At 42.6% G+C, this 21,149-nt stretch overlaps 1 protein-coding gene across 1 annotated transcript in view; it reads left to right on the top strand.

Moving 5' to 3' along the window:
* The first annotated feature begins 12,653 nt into the window (after positions 1–12,653).
* The window catches only part of gpr143 (G protein-coupled receptor 143), an 88,818-nt gene continuing 80,322 nt past the window's right edge, over positions 12,654–21,149 (top strand). The window contains exon 1 of the mRNA XM_072576603.1: positions 12,654–13,097. Within this exon, the coding sequence (XP_072432704.1) occupies positions 12,839–13,097 (259 nt within the window). The 5' untranslated portion in view covers positions 12,654–12,838. The remainder of the gene's footprint in view (positions 13,098–21,149) is intronic.

The raw sequence follows: 21,149 nt of genomic DNA, 5'->3' as shown, positions 1-21,149 counted from the left end.
TTTCTGTCATCTTTTCAATGTTCTGCTGCGCAAACTTCTTATAGACAGGTTCCTTTCAGATAGCTGTTCTGCTGGCAGTCTGTACTTGTTGGTGTGGCATTTCTCCCTCTAACTGTTCAAAATGTCTGGTTTTATACCCCAAAACATCAGATCATTTTATTGGTTTTAATATTATCAAAATATTAAATTCAAATTTGATTGGATTTTGGAATCTTGGGGCATAATTTAAACATCCATCTTTGGGAAGGTGACTGAAGATTTGATGACAAATCTGGATTTCAATCTGGATTTTGCCAGGCCCATCCAGCTCCAGATTTCAGTAGCGCCTTGATCTAAGCATGGACAAAAGTATTAAATTCCAGGTAGTGACTGTCTTTGGCATCAATGCCACATTTGACAGAGTGCGACATCAGGAGCCACAGAAAAATTAAAGTCTGTGGGAATTTGGTGCAGGGAAATTTAAGTACCTAAAGAGAAAGTTAATAGAATAACGTAGTTATTTGGGTTCAGAGAAGCAGAATCAGATTGGAAAGTATATAGAGTTTATTGATAATTGACAAATAATTACCTCAAATCATAGCAGTAAAAATGAAATGCATGAAAATCTGTAATGAGATCAATGAACAAGCAACAGAAATACCGAAAAATGGGTTAGACAATCATCATTACAAATGTTGTTAATTAAGGTTGGGAACTTGGTCAACAAATACTCTAAGGCACACAACATTTTAAAAATATATGAAGACATAATATGATGAATAAAATAATATAGGAAGAACAAGGATCAGAAAATGTTGGGTATAGATTATAGGTTCCTTAACAGTGGTTATCCTGTTTGATCAAGCAAGCAGCAATGGGGGAAGAAAGGAGAATGCCAGAGAAACTCAGCAGGTCTGGCAGCATCTGTGGAGAAGGAAGCAGCGTTAATATTTCAAGTGTAGTATGAGCTTTCTTTAGAACCACGGCATTTAAATTCAATGAATTAATAAATGTGCAATAAAAAAATAGTATCAGCTCTGACGGTCATGAAACTACTAGCTTGACATAACTACTCACCTGGGTTAGTATATCCTTCAGGGGAAGTGGTGTGACCCAGATCTGGACTACATGTGACCACATAACCACAGCAATGCATTTTCTAAGCTGCTGCTTATGCCTTGTCAATGCTGTGTTAGTTTGTTTAACTAAGGTACAAGGCTGGGTAATCTGATTGATACAATACCTAAGGATTAGGGAAAAATCTGACAGTGCATGTTTCTCATGATTATTATCATACTGTTGTACTGTAACACAAGAACATTTGAAGGTTTCACAAGCAAAAGCGAAAGAATGACCAGATAAAAGTTCAATGGCTAAGATGTTTCAAACAAGAGATGAAGTATTGGTGCTGTTGCAAGGTAAACCTTTGAAACTGAAATTCAAGGATTCATACAAGGAGGTTTAATTTAGTGACCTATCTGATAAATACTCCTGATTGTAGGAAGACAAATCAGTTACATCATATAAACATGCTAAAACAGTATCACTGGACGTAAGAGAATAAAGTTAAGTGAGTGTGTCAAGGGTAAGACTAGTAGAGGGTAACAGAGGCAATAAGGAGGAGAGGATTATAGTTCTCAAATCAAAGATCCTGTAATTTGATCAGCCAGCATAGAAATACTGGGACAGTAAGACACCATGATCTCATAGTTAGAAAAAGGTCATAGGAGGATTCTGTAAAATTATTTACAAGAAGTCTAAGGCCATCTGTAGATATATACCTCAATGTATTATGTTGGTTAGGCATCATGTGGATGTTGGAGAGTCACTTCCTATTAATCAGCATCATAAAAATTTCAGGTAGAGATAGAGACTTGATATATACTGGAGAACAACTTGATTGCACCTACTCAAAGGGGTTGGAGTTCACTGGTATATTAGTTCCTAAACTGGACGGATTAACTCAATTTTGTATAGATGCAGTCGTGAAAACAGATTCATACCCAATTCCATGGTTAGAAGACTATACCAGTAGGGTTGGCAGTGCCCCAATCTTTTCTAAGGTTGATCAGTTGAAAGGGTACTAGCAAGTGTTATAAACATAAACGGTGAAGGAAATTTCCACTTTTGTCACACTGAACAGGTTATACCAATGTCAAGTTATGTCTTTCGGGTTAAAGAATGCTCCAGCTACATTCCAGAAAATGCAAAACAAGTTGGAGCTGAGGTCTGTAACTCTGTAATTTACTTAAATTATTATATCACACACACGCACGCACACAGAATAGAAGCACATAATAGATATAATAAGAGCATGCAAGACAATTCGTTTAAGCAATTATGATTGACTGGCTTAGTAATAAATTGGGCCAAAAATGAATTCGGACAAGTAAGAATAATTTATCTAAAACACATCATAGCACAAGGGGTAGAAGTGACCTGTACAAGAAGGGCGGATTGCACCTAAATTGGAAGGGGACCAATATGCTGGCAGGGAAATTTGCTAGAACTGCAAAGGGGGTAGGACCAGGGAGATAGTGAGGAAAGAGATCGGTCTGAGACGAGTACAGCTGAGAACAGAAGTGAGTCAAACAGTCAGGGCAGGCAGGGACAAGGTAGGACTAATAAATTAAACTGCATTTATTTCAATGCAAGGGGCCTAACAGGGAAGGCAGGTGAACTCAGGGCATGGTTAGGAACATGGAACTGGGATATCATAGCAATTACAGAAACATGGCTTAGGGATGGGCAGGACTGGCAGCTTAATGTTCCAGGATACAAATGCTGCAGGAAGGATTGAAAGGGAGGCAAGAGAGGAGGGGGAGTGGCATTTTTGATAAGGGATAGCATTACAGCTATGCTGAGGGAGGATATTCCTGGAAATACATCCAGGGAAGTTATTTGGGTGGAACTGAGAAATAAGAAAGGGATGATCACAATATTGGGATTGTATTATAAACCTCCCAATAGTCAGAGGGAAATTGAGAAACAAACTTGTAAGGAGACCTCAGCTATCTGAAAGAATAATTGGGTAGTTATGGTAGGGGATTTTAACTTTCCAAACATCGACTGGGACTGCCATAGTGTTAAAGGTTTAGATGGAGAGGAATTTCTTAAGTGTGTACAAGACAATTTTCTGATTCAGTATGTGGATGTACCTACTAGAGAAGGTGCAAAACTTGACCTACTCTTGGGAAGTAAGGCAGGGCAGGTGACTGAGGTGTCAGTGGGGGAGCACTTTGGGGCCAGCGACCATAATTCTATTCGTTTTAAAATAGTGATGGGAAAGGATAGACCAGATCTAAAAGTTGAAGTTCTAAATTGGAGAAAGGCCAATTTTGACAGTTTGTTTTTTAGATTAGATTAGATTACTTACAGTGTGGAAACAGGCCCTTCGGCCCAACAAGTCCACCCCGACCTGCCGAAGCGCAACCCACCCATACCCCTACATTTACCCCTTACCTAACACTATGGGCAATTTAGCATGGCCAATTCACCTGACCAGCACATTTTTTTTTGGACTGTGGGAGGAAACCCACGCAGACACGGGGAGAATGTGCAAACTCCACACAGCCAGTCACCTGAGGCAGGAATTGAACCTGGGTCTCTGGCGCTGTGAGGCAGCAGTGCTAACCACCGTGCCGTCCATGGTATTAGGCAAGAACTTTTGAAAACTGATTGGAGGCAGATGTTCACAGGTAAAAGGACGGCTGGAAAATGGGAAGCCTTCAGAAATGAGATAACAAGAATCCAGAGAAAGTATATTCCTGTCAGGGTGAAAGGGAAGACTGGTAGGTATAAGGAATGCTGGATGACTAAAGAAATTGAGGGTTTGGTTAAGAAAACGAAGGAAGCATATATCAGGTACAGACAGGATAGATCGAGTGAATCCTTAGAGTATAAAGGAAGTAGGAGTATACTTAAGAGGAAAATCAGGAGGGCAAAAAAGGGACGTGAGATAGTTTTGGCAAATAGAATTAAGGAGAATCCAAAGGGTTTTTACAAATATATTAAGGACAGAAGGGTAACTAGGGAGATAATAGGACCCCTCAAAGATCAGCGAGGCGGCCTTTGTGTGGAGCCACGGAAAATGAGGGAGATACTAAATGAATATTTTGCATCAGTATTTACTGTGGAAAAAGCTATGGAAGATATAGACTATAGGGAAAGAGATGGTGACATCTTGCAAAATGTCCAGATTACAGAGGAGGAAGTGCTGGATGTCTTGAAACGGTTTAAGGTGGATAAACCCCAGGACCTGATCAGGTGTACCCGAGAACTCTGTGGGAAGCTAGAGAAGTGATTGCTGGGCCTCTTGCTGAGATATTTGTAACATCGATAGTCACAGGTGAGGTGCCAGAAGACTGAAGGTTGGCAAACGTGATACCACTGTTTAAGAAGGGCGGTAAAGACAAGCCAGGGAACTATAGACCGGTGAACCTGATCTCGGTGGTGGGCAAGTTGTTGGAGGGAATCCTGAGGGACAGGATATACATGTATTGGGAAAGGCAAGGACTGATTCGGGATAGTCAACATGGCTTTGTGCGTGGGAAATCATGTCTCACAAACTTGATTGAGTTTTTTGAAGAAGTAACAAAGAAGATTGATGAGGGCAGAGCAGTAGATGTGATCTATATGGACATCATTAAGGCGTTCGACAAGGTTCCCCATGGAGACTGATTAGCAAGGTTAGATTTCATGGAATACAGGGAGAACTAGCCATTTGGATACAGAATTGGCTCAAAGGTAGAAGACAGAGGGTGGTGGTGGAGGGTTGTTTTTCAGACTGGAGGCCTGTGAACAGTGGAGTGTCACAAGGATTGGTGCTGGGCCCTCTACTTTTTGTCTTTTACATAAATGATTTGGATGCGAGCATAAGAGGTACAGTTAGTAAGTTTGCAGATGCCTCCAAAAATTGGAGGAGTAGTGGACAGCAAAGAGGGTTGCCTCAGATTACAACAGGATCTGGACCAGATGGGCCAATGGGCTGAGAAGTGGCAGATGGAGTTTAATTCATATAAATGTGAGGTGCTACATTTTGGGAAAGCAAATCTTAGCAGGACCTATACACTTAATGGTAAGGTAAAAACAATGACTGCAGATGCTGAAAATCAAATACTGGATTAGTGGTGCTGGAAGAGCACAGCAGTTCAGGCAGCATCCAATGAGCCTGCTCGTTGGATGCTGCCTGAACTGCTGTGCTCTTCCAGCACCACTAATCCAGTACTTAATGGTAAGGTCCTAGGGAGTGTTGCTGAACAAAGAGACCTTGGAGTGCAGGTTCATAGCTCCTTGAAAGTGGAGTCGCAGGTAGATAGGATAGTTTAGAAGGTGTTTGGTATGCTTTCCCTTACTGGTCAGAGTATTGAGTACAGGAGTTGGGAGGTCATGTTGCGGCTGTACAGGACATTGGTTAGGCCACTGTTGGAATATTGCGTGCAATTCTGGTCTCCTTCCTATCAAAAAGATGTTGTGAAACTTGAAAGGGTTCAGAAAAGATTTACAAGGATGTTGCCAGGGTTGGAGGATCTGAGCCACTAGGAGAGGCTGAACAGGCTGGGGCTGTTTTACCTGGAGCATCGGAGGCTGAGGGGCGACCTTATAGAGGTTTACAAAATTATGAGGGGCATGGATAGGATAAATAGACAAAGTCTTTTCCCTGGGGTCAGGGAGTCCAGAACTGAGGGCATAGGTTTAGGGTGGGAGGGGAAGATGTAAAAGATACCTAAAGGGCAACCTTTTCACACTGAGGGTGGTACATGTATGGAATAAGCTGCCAGAGGATGTGGTGGAGGCTAGTACAATTGCAACATTTAAGAGGCATTTGGATGGGTATTATGAATAGGAAGACTTTGGAGGGATATGGGCCGGGTGCTAGCAGGTGGGACTAGATTGGGTTGGGATACCTGGTCTGCACGGACGGGTTGGACCGAAGGGTCTGTTTCCATGCTGTACATCTCTGTGACTCTATGACAAGGTCAAATGAAGCTTTCAGATGACTGAAAGGGCAGGTCATAAGACTTTCCATTAAAATATCTAAAGCCTGAAGAAAGTCAGTTTATTTTCTGCCACCAGTTTCTGTAAACTTTTGCTTTTAACCAATAAGTCAGAGACTGTATAATTTGTACATCAGTTGTTTTGTGCCTCCCGTGAAGTTGTGAGACAAACTGAAGGACAAGATCAGAGAACTAAAGGACGCGAGAAACAAAAGGATCACCTCATCAAATCCTGAGGACTGGCACCATTGTAATGCTTCCCCAGTTGTTTTTCCCTCTATCCATAGCACAAAAGATTTTTGTTCATCTGTATGTGTATGTGGAAGGGTTTTCGAAGAAGGTCAAAGTTTTAACTATTATAGTTGTATGTCAACAGTTTGTTTAGCTGTAGTTAAATCTAGTTAACAAATAGTAATCCTTATTAAATACAAAAAACTGGTCCATATTTTATGTTAATCTTATTCTATCAGACATGTAAAAGTGGAGATCTTATGTTCTTTGGTAACATTTTTAAAATTTTTGCATTAACTCCAGGAAAAGTGGGTTTGAATTCGAGCCCACCACTCCAGTGAGGCATGATGTAGAGTTTAGAAAACACAGAAAGACATAGAAAATAGGAGCCCATTTAAGCCATTCAGCCCAAGGAACTCACTCTGCCATTCAATGTGAGGAGAAAGTGAGGATTGGAGATGCTGGAGATCTGGGTCGAGAGTGTGGTGCTGGAAAAGCACAGCAGGTCAGGCAGCATCCAAGGAGCAGGAGAATCAACATTTTGAGCATAAGCCCTTCATCAGGAATGAGGCTTGTGAGCCGAGGAGGTGGAGAGATAAATGGGAGGGGGTGGGACTGGGTGGAAGGTAGCTGGGAATGTGCTAGGTAGATGAAATTGGGGGTGAAAGTGATAAGTTGAAGAGGAGGTGGAGTGGATAGGTAGAAAGGATGATGGACAAGTCAAGAGGGCGGTGCCAAGTTGGAGGGTCTCACTGGGATAAGGTGGGGGAGGGGAAATGAGGAAACTAGCAAACATTGGTCCTGTTTGGTTACAGGGTCCCAAGGCAGAAGATGAGGTGTTCTTCCTCCAGCCATCAAGTGGTTAGTGTTTGATGATGGAGGAGGCCCAGGATCTGCACATCTTGGTAAAGTGGGAGGGGGAGTTGAAGTGTTCAGCCATGGGGCGGTGGAGTTGGTTGGTGCAGGTGTCACAGAGATGTTCTCTGAAATGATCTGTAAGTTGGCATCCTGTCTCCCCAATGTAGAGGAGACCACAAGATGTGCAATGGATACAGTAGATGACGTGTGTGGAAGTACAGATAAATCTCTGTCAGATGTGGAAGGATCCTTTGGGACCTTGGACAGAGGTGAGGGGGGACGTGTGGGTGCAGGTTTAGCACTTCTTCTGGTGTCAAGGGAGGTTGCTGGGATTGCACGGTGGGATGGTAGGGGGTGTGGATCTGATAAGGGAGTCACGGAGGGAATGGTCTCTCCGAAATGCAGATAGGGTGGTGGGGTCTGTTTGTAGGTGGCAGAAATGGCGGGCGATGATGTGATGTATCCAGAGGTTTGTGGGGTGGAAGGTGAGGACCAGGAAGGTTCCGTCCTTGTTTGCGATTGGAGGGGTGGGGTTCCAAGAAGAGAAATGTGGGAAGTGATGAAGATTCGGTGGAGGGCATCGTTGACCACATGGGAGAGGAAATTGTGGTCTTTGAAGAAGGAGGCCATCTGGGATGGACAAGCTGAATGAGTGGTGAAGGGTTTATGCCTAAAATGTTGATTGTCCTGCTCCTCAGCTGCTGCCTGGCCTGCTGCGCTTTTCCAACGCCATGCTTTTTGAAGCTGAATGAGAGGTCAAACGCATGACAGATGCAGTATAATGTGAATAAATGTGAGGTTATCCACTCTTGTAGCAAAAACAAGAAGGCAAATTATTATTACCATTACAGTAGGTCCATGGCAGGCACCATTTCATCTCTGAATTCATCCCTGTAATATCTGGATAACAAGGACACTCAGGAGTACCCTATTTATTGACTTTAGTTCTGCCTTCAACACCAATATTCCAACAAAACCCTTCTCCAAACTCTGAAACCTAGGACTCTGCTATCACCTCTGTAACTAGATCCTCAACTTCCTGAGCCACAGACCACAGTCAGTAAGGAGTTACAACAACACCTCCTCTGTGATAACCCTCAACACTGTTGCCCCGCAATTTGCTGATGACACTACCGTAGTAGGGCGGATCTCAAACAGAGATGAGACAGAGTATAGATGAGAGTTAGACAGCTTAATGGCACAGTGTAAAGACAACAATCTCTCCCTCTATATCTGCAAAATGAAGGAACTGGTTATTGACTTCAGGAAGCAGAGCAGATGATACACTCCTGTCAATGATGCTGAGGTAGTAGTCACAAGCTTCAAGTTCCTCTGAATAAATATCACTAACAATCTCTCCTGGTCCATCCATGTCAACGCTACAGTCAAGAAAGCACAACACAAGACTTAACTTCTAGAGAAGGCTAAAAAAATTAGGCATGTCCAGTATGTTTCTTACCAATTTTTATAGATACACCATAGAAAGCACTCTATATGGATGCATCACAGCTTGGTATGACAATTGCTCTGCAACAAATTAGAGAGTTGTGAAACAGCTCAGTCCATCCTGAAAACCAAGTTCCCTTCCATCAACTTTGTCTACACTTCCCCGTGCTTTGGGAAAGCAGCCAACATAATCAAGACCCCTACCATCCCGATTACATTCTCTTCCATTCTCTTCCATAGGGCAGAAGATACAAACATTTGAAAACATGTAGCCACAGATTTATCAGACTTTTGATTGGACCTCATATATATTCACGTTGATCTTTTTCTGCACCTTCTCTGTGGCTAGTTTCAATGTCTGTGTAGCCCTGAGAAAATTTTATACATTTCAATGAGATTCCCCTCTCATTATTTTAAACTCCAGTGAATAACCCCAGGGAACCCAATGTCTCCTCATATGACAATCCTGCCATTCCAGAATCAGTTTGTCTCCACATGGGTGACAAGTGACGATGCAATTGGACTTGAATCTTGAACAGTCATGTTTGAAGAGTTTACAGTCATGGTTCACACATGAATAATCATTGTAGGGTTGCCTTAGTAATGGCTTTGAGAGAAGAGGGAAAGTACATGACCTACAATTATTGATCAATTTAAAACAGCAAGCCCTAAATTGTAAAAGAAAATTGAAAAACAGAGTATAATTATTTCTAACAGTTAATATTATCCATTGATTTTATGGCGTGAATTTTCATATTGAACAATGAATTCTAAATACTTTTGTGCATATAGTACCTCAGTTCAAGTTAACTCTAACTGAAAAATTCTAAATTAATGCATGAAGCATAAACTATACTCAACCTTTCCATATCAGTAATAGCATCTGAATATAATATGATCTTACCATGTTTATCATTTGTGGATGTTTAGATTATGTTTGATATTTGATATCTAGTTCATCTAATCTGATAAACCAATCAAGGTATCCTCCCCATTTTCTATAGGTGCTGTGTATGGATTTTTGTACAATGATGATTTATGGAATGATAGAATACAGCCCATCAAGTCCGTACTGCCAAGGCTACACTGAATCTAGTCTCGCCTTTCAGTACAAGGCCTATAGGAAAGCAATCCTGAGTTCATCACATGTTCTCTAATGCCCATCAGGCATTCTACTTCACAATTTACAGTCTCAAAAATGTTATTGTTCCAATTACCAATGTGAATTTGTAGTGTTCTCAGAACCATTCACTCTGGAAATAATCCACATGGAAGGAGACTTTTTCAGCTTATGAATGCACCATTGCACAATCAAACCAACAGTGCCATCCTAAAAGGGTACTTGTCACAAAAGCTGGTGAAGTAGATTAACAGCCATTCATTATTTTATTCAGTGATGCGAGTTTCATTGAAAATCTTCACAGTTGAAATAACTCCACAGAGGCTAGTATCCAGTCACCGAGTTACCCTTTATTTACGCATGAACAGTCCTTGACTTTAGTACTATCTCTTCAGAGTCAGGCCCCAGAGTCCTGTTGTCTGTCAGTCAGGGCTCCCTAATTGGACTCTAGTAACAGCTCCACTGAGGGAATTCATATTCTAACCTCATTACAATCACTACAATGTTGACTTTTGAATTACCTGAGGGATAATTTGAGATATTGGGAGGATGTTAGCTTTTACACAATCCCTCATTGGGAGTGGATTGAGGGATAACATCTGAATGAGCTTATTTTTAAAAAAACAGTAGAAATCTGACTTAGCATAGGTGTGCTCAAAGGTGGCTGACTAACATGGTCTTCAGAGACAGAGCATGAATCTCAATATTGTAGTGATGTCATATACCACAGCTTTTGCCTCTATTTTAAAGTTTAAGCTCTTTGGCTGTGTTTACTGTGCCTTGGGAACCTTGGCAATTGGAAGGAGGTGCAAACAACTTAAAACCAGCAAATGCTGTTTAGCCTGTGGGTCATAAGAACCAAGAGAGTGTCCTGATGTTTGGTCTCATCCCTGATATTCAAAACCCTCCCCAGTGCTCACCCTCCTAACCCCGTCTCCAGACACTCTGTTAGAAAGTGCATGGTTGTTGGGACAAGGATGGAGTCATAGCATGGAAACAGACCCTTCAGTCCAACTCGTCCATGCCGACCAGATATCCTAACCTAACCTAGTCCCATTTGCCAGCACTTGGCCCATATCCCACTGATGAAGGGCTTTTGCCCGAAACGTTGATTTTACTGCTCCTCGGATGCTGCCTGAACTGCTGTGCTCTTCCAGCACCACTAATCCAGAATCTGGTTTCCAGCATCTGCAGTCATTGTTTTTACCTCGTTGATTTTAACCCTACTACGAATCCTCTTGCAAGGATGCCTGCCTTGAAGAAGTTTTCCTCCTCTCTCTACAAGAATCTCAGGGAGTTCCTCTCCCACTGCAACTCAGCACTGTCCCCATGACTTGTCCTACCTGCCTATCTTCTTTTCCACCTATCCACTCCACCCTCCTCCCTGACCTATCACCTTCATCCCCTCCCCCACTCACCTATTGTACTCTATGCTACTTTCACCCCACCCCCACCCCCCTCTAGCTTATCTCTCCACCTTTCAGGCTCTCTGCCTTTATTCCTGATGAAGGGCTTTTGCCTGAAACGTCGATTTCGCTGCTCCTTGGATGCTGCCTGAACTGCTGTGCTCTTCCAGCACCACTAATCCAGAATCTGGTTTCCAGTATCTGCAATCATTGTTTTTACCATATCCCGCTGAACCCTTCCTATTCATATACCCATCCAATGCCTTTTAAATGTTGCAATTGTACCAGCCTCCACCACTTCCTCTGGCACCTTATTCCACACATGCACCATTCTCTGAGTGAAAACATTTGCCCCTTATATCCCTTTTTACATTTTTTCCCTTTCACCCTCAACCTCTCCCCTACCTCAGGGAAAAAATTGAATTAGACTTGATGAAGATCAATGATCTATAAACACTCACATTTCAAATTAACACATGAGGAATGACTGCTTGGTATGGGTAAACATAAGAAAGACTCATTTTTATTCAATTTACACAATGAATATGTTGATATAATCAGTATATGCTTAGTTTGTGCTTCTATCCTTGTCGATCCCATGGGATATGAGATAGTTCTCCATTTAGAGTCATAGAGATGTACAGCATGGAAACAGACCCTTCAGTCCAACCCATCCATGCCGACCAGATATCCCAACCCAATCTAGTCCCACCTGCCAGCACCCGGCCCATATCCCTCCAAACCTTTCCTATTCATATACCCATCCAAATGCCTCTTAAATGTTGCAATTGTACTAGCCTCCACCACATCCAGATGCCCGAAATGTCGATTCTCCTGCTCCTTGGATGCTGCCTGACCTGCTGCGCTTTTCCAGCAACACATTTTCAGCTCTGATCTCCAGCATCTGCAGTCCTCACTTTCTCCCCATATTCCATTATTAGCAAATGTTGCTTTGGCTCCCATCCAACATTCCACCATTTGTAACTGGTTCATTGACAATAATGGAAGTATTAAAAAGCCAGTATTTCTAGTCACAAGGTTTGTCAGCAAAGCCTGATGCTTGGCACAAACAGGATCACTAAAGATTGCTGATAACAAAGTTCAAAGGTTAGTTTATTCCCTGGGCACGGTTACAAAGGCATTCCTCATTTCATCATTGTGAGGTCTTACGGATAGGTTGTAGTGACAGAGCTTGTGACAGGCACAAGACCTTTGTTAACCTTTGGCTTGGTAAAAGACTCATTGCTGGTTAATTATTTTCTGGGAAAATTCCAGATTTGAACATTCCCCACGCGTTACTTTAAAAATGAATTATTTCCTTTGTCACTATTTACTCCAAGATAACTACTGAAACGGTAAAAACATTTCAAAAAATAAGAATTCTCCTAAGGCAGAGGGGATGTAACATGATCTGGATTAAGCATACGCACTTCCAGTGGAGAACTTTAAAAAAATAGTTTCAAATTGGAATATTAAACCGTGATTAACACTAACTGAAATCTTGCTTCATGACCGATGCGGTCTCATGTTCTGTGTTATCCAACTAGCCTTAGCTTTTAAGGAACTGCTTGTGCGTAACAATATATTCCTCTTCCTCAGTCCGTTACAGAAAGGTGAATGGGACTGTGATCTGTTACAAGTTTCTTACGTTCGATGTACTAAAAAGGACGCTTTGGAGGGCGAATGAAGACATTGCTGAGGTTTGAGTGAACGCACATGATCTTCATCCCGTGACCCCAGAAGCCAAGCGTTTTAAGATCCCTCTTTGTCTCCAAGCGCCTGCCTGTTACTATTCTTCAGCTATGGCTTCACCTCGCTTGGAAACCTTTTGTTGCCCCACCAGGGATGCGGCAACGGATTTTGTGCTGGGCTTTCAGCCCGTCTTCTTTAACGCCATCTGCGTTGCTAGCGCCAGTTTCAGTCTGATTGGAACCCTCGCCCAGGTCTTACCAAAACGGAGACTTGGCTACCGCAGGTTCAGTCAGTATCCGCTTCAGAAACCTTCCGCCTCTTCTAGAATCCTGCTGATCATCAGTATCTGTGACATTCTAGGCTGTATAGGTGGGTGAGATGATACTTATTGGTTTGTTGTCTGAACCTCAACAAAATATGATAATCGTGTGACTGGCCTTGGTAATTCCGAATTGCAAACATGTTGCTGTTTTATTTAGTCATGTTCAGGCAGTGTGTTATATAACAGTTGGAGTTGAGCTCTACAAAGATGCAAAATACTGTAGTTGCTCGAAATTTGAAACTTAAAAATCTGGCCCACACAGGTGTCACCAGACAAAATGGGATTGACTTTTCACCTGCAAATATTTTGGACAAGGTGTAGGATAGGTATGTGACAGATTGGGAAGGAATTTGACTTCCCATCCATTCTAAATCAGTCACCGTTCCCTATTTTCCAAGATACTTGAGGCTTGAATGTGAAACCACTGTATTGTAACTTGTAGTTCTCATTCACATTTGGCAAGGCTGCACTCTAAACTGAAAGATCGGAGCAGGAAGTTGGAAGGAATCTGAGGTTGCCATGGATTAAGAAAACAGTCTCTGGAATAAAGTTAGTGTTGTGTGGATGACTGATATTAAAAGGAATTGCAGATAGTGGAAGGGAAAAGTTTAAAGTCCCCATGTGAAAGCATAAGACCATTCCTTCTACTCCCTAGCTCAGAAGGATTCATCAGAGGAATTGACTAATAATTTGAATCCTGTTGGAAGGAGAGTGGGCTTGCTGAATCTTTTTGTTCATCAGGACAAACACAAATGTGGCACGATTCATAGCACATTTCAAATGATTTCTCCTGTAGTATACCATTTCTTTTTCTAAAGATGGTGATCGGTTGGCATGTTGATTCTGATTGGCTGAGAAGTTGTCATGGAGAACGCAAGACTCCCCAAGCTCCTGAATAATTCAAAGGGAGAAGTCTGGAACATGTACCTTTTTTTTGTTTGCAGGGAATGGTTCCCTTTGTCAATTTTAACAAGCAGAAATGAGCCACATTACAAGCTGAACAGATTTGAGTATGTACTCCAGTATTGATCAATCTCTTGTAAATGTCAAGCTGTGAATTTTAGCCATAAAAATTAACTCTTTCTATTTACCAACCACACTCAAGTTAAATTCTCCCTGGTGCAAATACACTTGATCATAGAGAATGTCAGAGTCTGAGAATTGTATAGTATCGTGACAAATCCTTTGGTCCAACTCAACCATGCCAACCAGATGTCCTAAATTCATCTGGTCACACCACAGGTTAGAATTGCTGAAGGAGACAGTGAATGGGTGACCAAAAGGAAGGAGGAAGGCATTGCAGGTGTCCCCTGCAGTTATCGCCCTCCAAAACAGGTTGGGGGAGATGGCTCACCAGGAGAGGGCAGCAGTTGCCAATGTCATGGCACTGTGGCAGGCACTGCTGTTCAGAAGGGTGGGAAAAAGATTCGTAGGGCCATAGTCATAGGGGATTCTATTGTGAGGGGAGTAGATAGGCAGTTCTGTGGCTGAAAATGGGACTCCTAGATGGTATGTTGCCTCCCAGGTGCTCTGGTCAGGGATGTCACAGATCAGCTGCAGAGCATTCTGAAAGGGGAGGGTGAACAGCCAGTTGTCTTGGTGCATATAGGCACCAACGATATAAGTAAAAAAAAAAACAAGATGAGGTCCTGAAAGAAGAATTCAGGAAGCTAGGAGAGATGTTAAAGAGGAGGACCTCAAGGGTAGTGATCTCAGGATTGCTGCCAGTGTAGAAACGAAAAAATAGGCAGGCTGAACACGTGGCTTGAGGGATGGCGTAGGTGGGAGGGGTTCAGATTTGTTGGACATTGGGACTAGTTCTGGGGAAGGTGGAACTATTACAAAATGGACGGTCAACATCTGCACCAGACTGGAACCAATGTCCTTGGGGGAGTTTTTGCTACTGCTGTTGGAGAGGTTTTAAACTAACGTGGCAGGGGACTGGGAACCAGAAGAGAAGACAAGTAGACAGTGAGGTGGAAACTGGAGACTGTAAGAATCATGAGGATAGCATTAATAAAAGGAAGAATAGAGTCATAGAAATGTACAGCATGGAAACAAACCCTTCGGTCCAACCTGTCCATGCCGACCAAGTATCCCAACCCAATCTAGTCCCACCTGCCAGCACCTGGCCCATATCCCTCCAAACCCTTCCTATTCATAAACCCATCCAAATGCCTTTTAAATGTTGCAATTGTACCAGCCTCCACCACTTCCTCTGGCAGCTCATTCCATACATGTACCACCCTCTGCGTGAAAAAGTTGCCCCTTAGGTCTCTTTTATATCTTTCCCCACTCACCCTAAACCTATGCCCTCTAGTTCAGGACTCCCCGAACCCCAGGAAAAGACTGTCTATTTATCCTATCCATGCCCTTTATAATTTTGTAAATCTCTATAAGGTCACCCCTCAGCCTCTGAAGCTCCAGGGAAAACAGCCCCAGCCTGTTCAGCCTCTCCCTGTAGCTCCGATCCTCCAGCCCTGGCAACATCCTTATAAATCTTTTCTGAACCCTTTCAAGTTTCGCAACATCTTTCCGATAGGAAGGAGACCAGAATTGCACGCAATATTCCAACAGTGGCCTAACCAATGTCCTGTACAGTCGCAACATGACCTCCCAACTCCTGTACTCCATACTCTGACCAATAAAGGAAAGCATACCAAATGCCTTCTTCACTATCCTATCTACCTGCAACTCCACTTTCAAGGAACAATGAACCTGCACTCCAAGGTCCCTTTGTTCAGCAACACTCCCTAGGACCTTACCATTAAGTGTACAAGTCCTGCTAAGATTTGCTTTCCCAAAATGCAGCACCTCGCATTTATCTGAATTAAACTCCATCTGCCTCTCTTCAGTCCTTGGCCCAGATCCTGTTGTAATCTGAGGTAACCCTCTTTGCTGTCCACTACACCTCCAATTTTGGTGTCATCTGCAAACTTACTAACTGTACCTCTTATGCTCGCATCCAAATCATTTATGCAAATGACAGAAAGTAGAGGGTCCAGCACCGATCCTTGTGGCACTCCACTGGTCACAGGCCTCCAGTCTGAAAAACAAACCTCCTCCTCCACCAGCACCCTCTGTCTTCTACCTTTGAGCCAATTCTGTATCCAAATGGCTAGTTCTCACTGTATTCCATGAGATCTAACCTTGCTAATCAGTGTCCTAAGGGGAACCTTGTCGAACGCCTTACTGATGTCCATATAGATCACATCTACTGCTCTGCCCTCATCAATCTTCTTTGTTACTTCTTCAAAAAACTCAATCAAGTTTGTGAGACATGATTTCCCATGCACAAAGCCATGTTGACTATCCCAAATCAGTCCTTGCCTTTCCCAATACATGTACATCCTGTCCCTCAGGATTCCCTCCAACAACTTGCCTACCACCGAGGTCAGGCTCACTAGTTGATAGTTCCCTAGCTTGTCTTTACCGCCCTTCTTAAACAGTGGCACCACGTTTGCCAACCTCCAGTCTTCCAGCACCTCACCTGTGACTATCAATGATACAAATATTTCAGCAAGAGGCTCAGCAATCACTTCCCTAGCTTCCCACAGAGTAGGCAGGAGCAGATGAACATAAGAACTGGTGGCCTGAAATGCATCTACTTTAATGCAAGGAATATAGTTTGTAAGGCAGATGAATGTAGGGCTTGGATTGGTGCCTGGGCGTATGACATTATTGCAATCACAGAGACTTGGTTGAAGGAAGGGATTTGGCAACTACATGTTCCAGGATATAGACACTTCAGACAGCACAGTGAGGGAAGTAAAAAGTGGGGGGCGTTGCTAAAGGAGGGCACTATGGAGGGCTTTAGTGAGGCATTATGGGTGAAGCTGAGAAATAAGAAGGGTGCAGTTACATTATTGGGGCTGTATTACAGGCCTCTCAACAGTGAGCGTGAGGTAGAAGAACAAATAGGTAAACAGATTATGGAAAGATGTAGAGGCAATAGGGTAGTGGTGATGGGAGATTTTAATTTTTCCAACATTGACAGGGATACACATAGTGTCAGAAATCTGGATGGGGTAGAATTTGTAAGAACCATCCAGGAGAGTTTTCTAGAGCAATATGTCAATAGTCTGACGAGGGAAAGGGCCATATTGGAACTGGTGTTGGGGAATGAGCCAGGACAGGTGGTAGAAGTTGCAGTGGGGGATTTCTTTGGGAACAGTGACAACATTTCTGTAAGTTTTAGAATACTCGTAGACAAAGAGGAGAGTGGTCCTAAGGGAAGAGTTCTAAACTGGGCCAAGGTAAATTATATCAAAATTAGGTAGGAGCAGGGAAGTGTGGATTGGACGCAACTATTTGAAGGGAAGTCCACATTTGATATGTGGGAGGCTTTCAAGGATAGGTTAAAGATAGTGCAGGATAGACATGTCCCATTTGAAGGCAAAGGATAGGAAAGGCAAGAAATTGTACAACGAGCTAAGAGGAAAAGGGAAGTGTACATAAGGTCTAGGCAGCTAAGAACAGAATGGGCCCTGGAGAAATATTGGAAGAGTCACTCCGGTCTTAAACAAGGAATCAAGTGAGCTAAAGGGGGTCATGAAATAGCTTTAGCAAGCAGAATTAAGTAGGGAAGATGTGTTGGGTATGCTAGAGATTATTAGGGTGGACAAATCCCCAGGACCAGATGGAATCTATCCCAGGTTGCTGAAGGAGGCGAGAGAGGAAATGGCTGGGGCCCGGAGAGATATTTGTGGCATCCTTAAACACAGGTGAGGTACCAGAGGACTGGAAGGTTGCTCATCTTGTCCCCCTGTATAAGAAGGGTAGTAGAGATATTCTGGGTGACTACAGACCAGTGAGTCTGACATTAGTGATGGGTAAGTTGCTGGAGAAGGTACTGAGGGATAGGATTTATTTATATTTAGAAAAGAATGGGCTTATCAGTGATAGGCAACATGGTTTTGTGTGGGGGCAACCGTGCCTTACCAACTTAGAGTTCTTTGAGGAAGTGACCAAATTCTTAGCTGAAGAAAGGGCTGTTGATATCATATACATGGACTTTAGTAAGGTGCTTGATAAGGTTCCCCATGGTAAACTAATAGAAAAAGTGAAGTCACATGATGTGCAGGGCATTCTAGCTAGGTGGACAAAGAACTGGTTGAGCAACAGGAGACAGTAGTAGTTGAAGAGGGTTTTTCAAAATAGAGAAAGGTGACCAGTGGTGTTCCCTAGGCGTAAGTGTTGGGGCCACTGTTGTTTGTGATATACATAAATGATCTGGAAGAGGGCACATTTGGTATGATCGGCAAGTTTGCAGATGACATGAAGATTAGTGGAGTAGCAGAAAGCATAAGGGACTATCAAAGGATACAGGAGGATATGGATAGACTGGAGATTTGGGTGGAGAAGTGACAGATGGAGTTCAATCCAGACAAATGTGAGGTGATGCATTTGAGCAAGTCTAATTCTAGAGCAAATTATACAATGAACAGAAGAGCCTTGGGAAAAGTTGAGCAGAGAGATCTGGGAGTGCAGGTCCATTGTACCCTGAAGGTTGCTGCACAGGTGGATAGTGGTCAAGAAGGCGTATAGTATGGGGTATTGAGTATAAGAGCAGGCAAGTAATCTTTAAAATTGTATAAGACATTGGTTTGGCTGCATTTAGAATACTGTATACAGTTCTGGTCGCCATATTACCAAAAGGATGTAGACGCTTTGGAGAGGGTGCAGAGAAGGTTTACGAGGATGTTGCCTGGTATGGAAGGTGCTCGCTATGAAGATAGGCTGAGTAGGTTAGGTTTGTTTTCATTAGAAAAAGGAGATTGAGGGGGGACGTGATTGAGGTTTACAAAATCACGAAGGGTGTAGACAGGGCGGATAGAAGTAAGCTTTTTCCCAGGGTGAAGGATTCAATAACAAGAGGTCACTCTTTCAAGGTGAGAGGTGAAACGTTTAAGGGGGAATACATGTGGCAAGTACCTCACACAGAGGGTGGTGGGTGTTCGGAACGTGTTGCCAGCAGAGGTGGTAGAGGCAGGCACGGTAGATTCATTTAAAATACGTCTGGACAGATGCATGAGTAGGTGGGGAACAGAGGGATACAGAAGCTTAGGAATTGGGCGACAGGTTTGGACAGTAGATTTGGATCGGCTCAGGCTTGGAGGGCTGAAGGGCCTGTTCCTGGGCTGTAACTTTTCTTTGTTCTTTTATCTAGTCCCATTTGCCAGCATTTGGCCCATATACTTCTCAACCCTTTCTATTCAAGTACCATCCATTAAATGTTGTAATTGTACCAGCCTCCACCACTCCGTCTGAAGTTCATCCCATACACACATCACCATTTGTGTGAAGAAGTTACCCCTAGGTCCCTTTTATACTTTTCTCCTCTCATCTTAAACCTATACCCTCTTGTTTTTGACACTCCTCTCCTAGGGAAAAGACCTTGGCTATTCATCCCATCCATGCCCCTCATGACTTTGTAAACTTCTATATGGTCACCCCTCAACCTCTGACACTGCAGGGCCAAAAGCCACCAATCTATTGAGCCTCTTCCCTATAGCTCAGACCCTCCCACCCTGGCAACATTCTTGTAATCTTTCATGAACCCTTTCAAGTTTTGCAACACTTTTCCTATAGTGGGGAGAACAGAATTGAATACACTATTCTAGAAGAGGCCTAACCAATGTCCTGTACAGCCACACCAGATCCTCATAACTCCTATTCTCAATGCATTGACTAATAAAGGCAAGTGTACTAAAAAATCACCTTCACTACCCAGTCTCCCTGTGACTCCATCTTTTAAGGAACTGTGACTCTGCATCCCAAGGTCTCTTTTTGTTCTGGAATACTTTCCAGGACCCTACCATTAAATGTATAAGTCCTGTCCTGATTTACCTTACAAAAACATTGAAGGCAGCTGCTCACTGAGGACCCTAACACTGATGTTGAGGCTTTGTATACACAGCTTTTGTGTTTTAATGCAATTAATGACTATTTCCATATAGGTTTTGTGTCTAAGGTTTTGTTTTTAAAAGTATTCTTGACTCCCTTTTAATGAGTTACTTTTGGAGGTGGAGTTGGGGGACCAGTCTTTGACCTGGCAATAGACCGATGCAAGAGGATGGATTTTGACTTTTTAATCAAAGTTTGTCTGAGAAACTCTACTTTTACATGACCATATATGGTATCAAAAATTGATTTGTTAGTGTAGCTATTCATATTAAGTTGTTTGGACATAGACCTTCAATTTGCTGAAAAATAGACATTTTGTCAAAGCTTTTTGTGTTGCACTCGATTGGAGGATTCAGAAGAAATATCAAGGTAAAACTGAAATGGCATTTATAAGTAGGAGAAGGAAGTGCAGACTGGCTTGCAAATAAACTCTGGTAATGGCATTGCCATGGAGAAATCACCAGTTAATGATGACTGACAGTCAAACTTTTGTTTATAGTTTAAACTAGGAAGGTTGAATCTGATATCAAGGCATTCTCATTCTGAGAAATGAACTAGAGAATGGTTGTCATCAATTTTGCTGTATTGCGTGTGTGTGTGTGTGTCTTCTTTTTCAAGCAGAAAGAACATGTGTATAATATGTCTAGCTTGCAGACAATGCAAGGGAGCCATACTGACAATCCTAAATTGGGTGTTAGCATAATTCACACACTTGGGTTATGTAGCAAATATCATCCAATGTAGAGTCAGTGAACCAACCTAAAGCTGTCACATTTGGTCCTAATAAGTGTCCATTGTGTCCTTTGAAAACAGTGTCCCAGGAATGTGCTACTCCTTTCAAAGTGAGGATAGGAATGTGGAAGCTACCTGAGCTGGTTCAAACTAATGGCCTCTCATGCTCCTTAAAGACTGTTACAGATAATCGGGAAAGATAAAATGAATTATTTTATCACTTTCTGTAAGGAAATGATTTTAATTAAAAATTCTTCTGTTCCTTTTCCAGGGGGAATAGTTTGTCCTCACTCTATCAAACCTCACGTTTTGTTTTTTTGTTTTGAGACCTCTCTGGTTTCTCCTTTCTGCTAAGGAAAACAATGGCAACTCTTATCAGTCTCTCCACGTAAGGTCACACATCTCTCTCTATCATCTTAGAAAACCAGTTCTGGAACTTTCTAAAGTGTCCAGAGTGGTGC

This window comes from Chiloscyllium punctatum, chromosome 9 (genome assembly GCF_047496795.1).
Source record: "Chiloscyllium punctatum isolate Juve2018m chromosome 9, sChiPun1.3, whole genome shotgun sequence".
Lineage (NCBI taxonomy): Eukaryota > Metazoa > Chordata > Chondrichthyes > Orectolobiformes > Hemiscylliidae > Chiloscyllium > Chiloscyllium punctatum.
The sequence above is the reverse complement of the archived record's forward strand: the minus strand, read 5'-3'. Positions and strand labels throughout refer to the sequence as shown.